Source organism: Salarias fasciatus, chromosome 15 (genome assembly GCF_902148845.1).
Source record: "Salarias fasciatus chromosome 15, fSalaFa1.1, whole genome shotgun sequence".
NCBI classification, from domain to species: domain Eukaryota; kingdom Metazoa; phylum Chordata; class Actinopteri; order Blenniiformes; family Blenniidae; genus Salarias; species Salarias fasciatus.
In genome coordinates this window covers 17,488,643-17,496,126 of record NC_043759.1, presented here as the reverse complement: position 1 = coordinate 17,496,126, position 7,484 = coordinate 17,488,643, and the positions used below count along the sequence as shown (strand labels likewise).

The window sequence follows — 7,484 nt, the reverse complement described above, 5'->3', positions numbered from 1 at the left end:
CACTCAGCAGCCAAACGTCCATACAAACGACATTACAATCAGAATAAAGTGGTCTAATATTCTGACGGGATGAAATCTGGAGCGGCAGCAGCGGGGAGTGGCTGGCGTTGATTCAGAGTGAGCCACATTCGACCAGAGTCTCCTCGCCGTTTCCTCGCCGGACAATGAAGCCTTTCTTGTCTGTGTGGAGGCGGCGTGTGAACGACTCAGTCGGCCTCTGGTTTCACAGGAGAACAAGACGGGGAAGAGGAGCGTTACTGTGGAAGAGGCGGTGACGTCCTGACCTGGAATTCTGGTGACAGCGTGTACTAACAGGTCACCATGGCAACAGGAAGCCCAACAAGTGGCATGACGACAGCGTGGCGGCTCCAGAACATGATGACACTTAACGCCATCCTTTCATTTCTTTATGGATGGACGTTCATTTCAAAAATAGTGTTTTAGTTGATGAGAGGTATTTTCCATATGGAGGAACGTTGTTTTATTTATCCTTTAAGGCACTTCAGGACCTGGAATTTAACATTTCCATACTGGGGAGGATGTTCTGAATGTTTTAAGACATTCTACAACTCTAAAAGATTCTAGAACTCTGACACAATGTAGCCTCCATTTAAACGGGAAAAACGCATCTTTTTGAAAAAGTTCCAACTCGGTCTCCTGTTACATGGGGGAAAATGCCACTTTTCTGAAACGCTGCGATCGCGCATGTGCAGCACGACCACAGCCAAGAGTTCTTTTACACGTGTAGATGGACAATAACAACGTTTTCCTCCAGAGTGCCGTTAAGAACACTTTCTGTAATACTGTAAGAATGTTGAGTTCAGGCCAAGCACCCTTACTTTTTCTTACTAATAGATCGATATTTTGTTTGTGGAAAAAACTTGATCTGCATTGCTCTGAATGGTGGACTTGAATCCTTCTCAGAATCGGGTAACACTCACAGTCCTTCTATTCTAGTGAAGCTAGATGAGATACTCTGTTCGGATCACATGACTGACTGCAGTGCTTGCAGTGTTGAAAATTTGCTCGTTAAAAAAAAAAACCCATAAAAACTTTCCCAGTTGACACTGTAAAAAGTGACCACACAAGATCTATAATCAGATTTTTTTTATTGCCAATATGTAGAACACCTCATTATAAAATCCTTTTCATATACAAAGGCCAGCATAGCTGTGTGTTTCTATTACAGTGTCAGTAAATGCTACTCTAGTCCATGTCCAGAGAGAAGAGAGCAGCTCCTACAGCCTCACCTGCTCATTTCAACCTTAGTGGAGGCCTAACACTATTTAAAAAAAAAAAAAAAAAAAGCATAATCTAAAGTTTTTTCAGAGTTACATCCAAATGTTTTAGTGATTATGCATCGTCAACCGTCTTGGACTGAGCCTGCAGAGGTGCAGCCGGAGAGAGAAAGGCCACTTAAAATGGGCGCAAGCACCGAACCGGTGCTCAGGCCGCCACTCTACACGCGACAAGACACAGAACAGACCGAAGAAAAATATATTAAAACCTAAGTGTCCCAGTGCTCTGAAGATGAGGACGTTCCACAGCACGCTGCGAACTGCAAACAACAAAAACAAAACAAACCGATCAAAGTACCTGGATGGTGAACGGATCTCCTTCAGTGATTTTTAGATGGCATGTAGTTGGATAACTCCTACAGTAAAAAATAATAATTTACAATTAAATCTCTTTAATTTAGTGATCTAAAGATGTTATGTATGGAACATAAGACTTCTCGTTTTTGGTCAATATATAAAATCTTTAAAACATATTAAATGCTTTTGTTATCATTAGTAGATAGCAAAATAACAAAAATATACAAAGCAAGAGAAAATACCCTTTTAATGTCCCATATACAGTATAAATATATAACTAGGTAGGATTTTAACCTAATTTATAGCAACAATAAACATGAATGGAAGTGTTCAAAATATAATGAAAAACAAAAACATGTATTTCTTTTCCTGCTTATACTGTTCTCCCCTTTCTGAGTGGTCGCTATAAACCGCCGACTGCTTTTCCTCCTGAGCAGCAGCTGACAAAGAAAAGAACCGAGGCTTCGATCAGACGTCATGAGACGAAATCTGGCTACTCTGTCTCACGGCTGCTTAAAAAAAAAAACACAAAAAAAACAAAGATTTTGGTTTAGGCGGATCAGATTAAACACAGTCAAAAACACACAAACGGGCTTGAAAACGCTAAGAAGAGAAAAAGGAGAAAGACGGTTTTTTGGCACTAAGTTTCCTTCCAAGCTTGTGCGAAGGAAGCAACAGGAGCGCGTCTCTCTGTGCTGAAACTGCTCCAATTTAGTCTGCAAGCCCACGCGTCTGTGTGTGTGTGTGTGTGTGTGTGTGTGTGTGTGTGTGTTGATGTTTCGGCCGAGGAGCAGGATGCAGTGACCATTCAGAAAGGGTGTGCGGCGGCGCAGCGGCGGCGGCGGCGGCTCCTTTATAAGGCCTCGAACTCGTCGATCCTCTGCTTGGTGTTGCCCTGCCTGATCTGCTTCAGGGTCTTGTATTTGTCTCGGCCCTGCAACACGTTGTTGGCGTGAAGGAAGTCCAGCTCGTTCCTCTTGCTCTCGTCGCGCGCGTGGGCCAGTTCTGAGGTCAGGGCCTGGAGGAGAGAGAGCGAGAGAGAGGGGGGGGGGGAAACGGCGTCAGGTGGAAGCGGCGCCGGGCGGGTGCGTGCGCGGGGTTGACGCCCCTGGGGGCGGAGGCCTCGGCGCTCACCTCCAGCTGCTTCTGGACGCGCTCGTTCTTCATGGCCTCGGTCTGGCGGTCCTCCTCCTTGCGGTGGTCGTTGATGCCATCCATGGGGAGCTCGGCGCTGTGCGTGCTGTTGTTCTCCTCGCTGTCGCTGTTGTCGTCCAGATGGTCGTACATGGGGGGAGGGGGCGGCGGAGGGGGCGGCGTGTCCTGTCGTATCGCCATCTGCAGCTCCTCCCTGGTCTTCCTCAGGTCTTCCTTTGCCTCGCAGGCCTGAGGACAAAACAAATGGTTTTCTCTCTCTCTCTCAGTAACGGCCTGATTTAGAAGGATTTAAAAAACAAAAAAACAAGGAAGCAAGCTCTTTGGGTTCTTATGTTTTATGGAGGATAAAAACATAGACACAAAAGTGGTTTCCCCCAGTTTTTCCCCCAGTCATGGTAAATACACACACACACACACTTATTTAATTGCTTAAAGCCTCACAGTTTCACAATTTCAGGCCTTAAAAAACATGCTGTGTTTTTGGCTAATGAAGCCATTCATTCCTCCCAGTACTTTGTTTTTACCCGAAATTGCACAATAATTCAGGAAAATGCAGCGTGTGCCGATTTGCTCCTTTGTCAGATAAAATCTTCAGCGCCGGTCGGCTTCCGCCTGCGTGACAAGTTTCTTTTAACATTAGCAAACATTCACAAATCTGGCTTAAAGAGTGTTTTTTTTTTTTTTTTGCGATGACAACAATGTAAATTCCTTTTTAAAACAATATGGGCCGAGTAAGGAGTCTGGAATTTATCTGCACTGTTGCAAAGTGTTGCACTCGACTGCGGTGTGATTTCCCATGGGACAGAAATAGCAGATTAAGCTTCGGTCAGCCGTCAGTCAGTCAAAGCTCTCTCACCTTGAGCTGCCATGCGTTCGCCTCCTCCTCCTTGCGCTTCCTGGACTCTTCCAGCAGGCTGATCTTGGCGGACTGCGCTGCCAGCTCTGCAGCCTGCAAGCGAAGGAAAAAGGAGCTATTTAATAGAGATAAAAACACTGAGAGGCAACAGAGGATGATAAAGTGCTCGTGATGTCGTTTTTAGTTAAGACGCTGATCCCTCGCTCATCTCTGATGGCCCCACAAGGGTTCCTAACATCTCTCAATATAATCAGATACATAAGTTAAAGAAAGAATCTATTCCGTTTTTTTTTTTTTTTTTAATAAGTTGAAATGATAGTCAGGGTAAGTGTTTGTGTATTCTGGAGGTTCAAATGTGTAAATGTACAATTATTTAGCCTCTCTTTAAAGGTACCACACTCCATTGAGAAGAATGACCTTTGATCCAGCAGAAAAAGAAAAAAAAGAGTTGTCAGAGCCGCTGGACTCCTCCTCCGGTTAGTTCACCTCTGTTAACTTCAGCGTGACTGTTGTCATGTGACCAAAAGTTACACAACAACACAAACGAACCAATCAAGTGAGCAGCGGACCAGCAACTCCCAGGTAATACCAGGTTGAATGATTGCTTTTGTCAGCGCAGTTTGGTGCCTTCACAAAAAAAGAGGAGAGCGAGTTCTTTGACCTGAAGCGAAGCGGCAAAAATATTTCAAACAGGAAAACAACTCAATTGACACATATTGCTTGGAGTTTGTGAGCTCTGAGTGCACAGCATTCATTTACTTTGTTGCAGCATCGGCGCAACAGCCGGAACCTTCTACTTTTAATGGACGCACAACAGCGAGCACTGACTGTGCGCTGTGGTTCAGAGCCTCCTCTCTCTGCACCTGCTCCGTCCTGCAGCGGAGCACCGAGCCGTGACACCGTCGTGTCAAAAGGCCCTCGGCTGGTGAATTCAGGACGGCATCGTTGTTCGGGGGCTTATTGCTTTGTAACAAGTTAACCACACGGCGTGCACACGGCCTCGGTCACGGTCAGGAGGCTTCATCCAATAGGGCCACAGCAGGTGTCTGCCCAGTAAAGATGTCCGGGTGTGTGAGCGTGCACTGGAAAGGTCCTGCGGGTGGTCCGGTGAGAGAGACGTGAAAGAGGCGTGGCCCCGCTGGACGCTACAGACTGCCTGACCAGTTCTGTGGCTGAATAAGCTGGGAAGAGGAAGAAACACTGACCAGCTCCTCCTGGCCTTTCTGCTGGCTCTCGGCGTGGCGAGCCAGCGCCTCTTTCTCCATGAGGGCCTCCTGGCGCTCCCGCTCCAGACGCTTGGCCTCCTCCTCGGCTCTCCACCTCTCCTGCTCCAGAGACATGGCCCTCTGCTGCTGCTCCAGCAAGTCTGGACACAGCAGGAGGAAAAACCGCTTTCAGACACCTCAGACCATCGAGCATCGACTTTAAATTTTTCGTCTTTGTGCACTGTTTCATTCAAAAACCTGAGCGACAAGCTTATAATTCTAAAGATGGTAAAAGTGTATAGCTTGCTGAAGAATCAAATGAACATCTTGGACTTGAAGACAGTTTGAACTACCAAATTATTTTCGTACTTTCAGTTTATCTTCTTTTAGTTTATATCTTTTGAGCCAATTTTTCTCACCTAATTCTAATAAATGATCATATAGCACCTCTTTTTATTTCTACATTTTCTTTGTTCCTGCTCATTTTTTCAGTGTACCGCACATTGAACTCTAATAACTTACATTAAAGGTGCCTTGTAACTAAGATTTGACTGATTTGTGGTGGATTATTAGACATACTGAGCCAACATTAAATGAAGCTTTAACTTTTTAATAATAAAGTAACATGTTACTTATTGAATTATTTTTTTTTTTATTGTACCAGGTAAATAATACTTGTTAGGGAAACAGTTTCCATGTCAATAAGTTAAAATATGAAGTATTGTTTTTGACCAGCATACAAATCCTAATGTGGACACACACACAGCGTTGGAGAAGGAGTGCAGGTAATGAGGAGGGAAACCTGTTTCATGCGATTATGAAACTCTCACTGTGTCAGTCGTACGCTACGTGCGTTATTCAAGGCCTGCGACCAGCCAGTATGTGAAGCATGTCAAAACAAACACCTCCCATAGTAAAGGGTTAAGTTGTGAGCAGGAAACTCAAGCAGAGGCCTGATGTTTTTCACATTCTGATGTTTTTCAGCTTGTTTTTCAGAGATGCAACATTTTTTACAGACTGATTATTTTTTGGGGGAAAACTGAACCATAAACATAAATATGCAAAGAGATTTCTACTTGCAGTGTGTAACTGGAGCTGCTCTTCACTGATTCATGTTGATCGCCTTATTTACACGCAGTATTACTATATTCCGGAGGAGGCGCCCACCTTTCTCTGCCTTCCTGGTCTTCTCCTCGAACTGGTAGAGCCTCAGCATCAGCTGCTGCCTCTCGAGCTCGATCTGCTCCTTCTCTCTCTCGATGGCCTCCCTCCTCTTCTTCTCATTGTCCAGCTGGGCTCTGCAGATAAGACACAGGCGGAGTGAGCCGACAAAAAGAGCTGACGTACTGGAGGTGATGCTTGTCTCGCGCACACACACACATGCACACGAGCGCACAAGCACACACACTGAGATTCACCACTCATTTGGATAAACTGCTCAATTGCAGCTGCTTGACATCAGCCATCTCTGCATCGGACTTATGTAAATAACATTTCTTTCACATGGTGACAGTTTGTTTTGCGGTTTGAAAAAGTGAAACCCCCCCCCCCACCAGCATGGAGGAATACGGTGAGGTTCAAATCCCTGAACGATTTCCGAGATCCCACAAAAAGCTGCACAAAAGCTGCAGGAAGTGCATGTCTCTAAAGTTACACTTCCAGTCGCACTACCTTCCTTTACTTAGCTGTTTATTGGTGCATAATGTTTTTAAACTTTTCTTCATGTTTGATTTAGCTTTTTTCTCTTGCACTTGCGTTGAACTCTTTCAGTTGGTGTGTGTGAACCGCAGCCCTGCTCCGCCGCCGATCTGCTGGCCGTCCCTCCGCTGTTCAGCGCGCCGTCGGCTCGCCGTTGCATCACTTTGTTTGAACAGCTGTGCGGGGCAGACGGCGAGCCGGCAGCTGTCGCCCAAACCGGGGTCAACAGCCGCGCACTTCCAGCTCGTCCAGCGCAGGAAGTCGATGTTCTGGAAGTTTTAGAGGGAATGCGGCGGGATCACGGGTGCAGACGGTGTCAGTGAACTGTCTGCCAGATTAGGGACGAACTGGATCTGTTACTGTGAAGCTGTTCCAGCTCAACGGGGTCAAACTATTTAGGTGCTCCGCTGGCCTTAATCTATCTGGAGCGCTCTGTGGACGTCGAGAGTAGAATCGCCCTTTATTTAAAGAAAACTTCAGCTTTCAATTACTTTTAAAATTCACTGTGTTTTTGTGCCTGGTGGTGAAACAGTAATGAAGAGGATGACGGCTCAAGGCTTTATTCCTAAATATTTGCCAATGTAGAAATGAAGTGTTACATAAAATAATTGATTGTTTCAAAAGTTTCAAGAACTTTTTTGCTTTTAACTGTGATAATTATGACCTCTAGTTAAAAATATTATTTTAATATTCAGATGTTATGAAATATTGTAATGGATTAAAATGTAGTTTTCATGATTTATAAGCCAAAATATCCAAGAAGTAAACAAACGAAGGCTTGAAAAAGATCAATATAGGTGTAACAGATGTAAAATGTGTTCTTTTTTGCATAGCGTTCACCTCAATTAATAATTGTCCCTGATTTGTTCAACACTTTTACTGTTAATAAATGATTCACTTGGCTGTTAAAATCTGTTTGAATCCTGTGGGAAATGGCACTTCACGTTGTGTTCCAGTATTCCTCGGCCGGGGAGA

The 7,484-nt window shown here is 44.9% G+C and overlaps 1 protein-coding gene across 1 annotated transcript in view; it reads right to left on the bottom strand.

Moving 5' to 3' along the window:
• Nucleotides 1-1,631: 1,631 nt before the first annotated feature.
• Nucleotides 1,632-7,484, bottom strand: part of LOC115402027 (radixin-like) — a 28,520-nt gene continuing 22,667 nt past the window's right edge. Inside the window, exons 9-13 of the mRNA XM_030110443.1 lie at nt 5,979-6,109; nt 4,812-4,972; nt 3,607-3,699; nt 2,730-2,978; nt 1,632-2,613 (exon numbers count right to left, since the gene is read on the bottom strand). Of these exons, the coding sequence (XP_029966303.1) occupies nt 2,449-2,613; nt 2,730-2,978; nt 3,607-3,699; nt 4,812-4,972; nt 5,979-6,109 (799 nt within the window). The 3' untranslated portion in view covers nt 1,632-2,448. The remainder of the gene's footprint in view (nt 2,614-2,729; nt 2,979-3,606; nt 3,700-4,811; nt 4,973-5,978; nt 6,110-7,484) is intronic.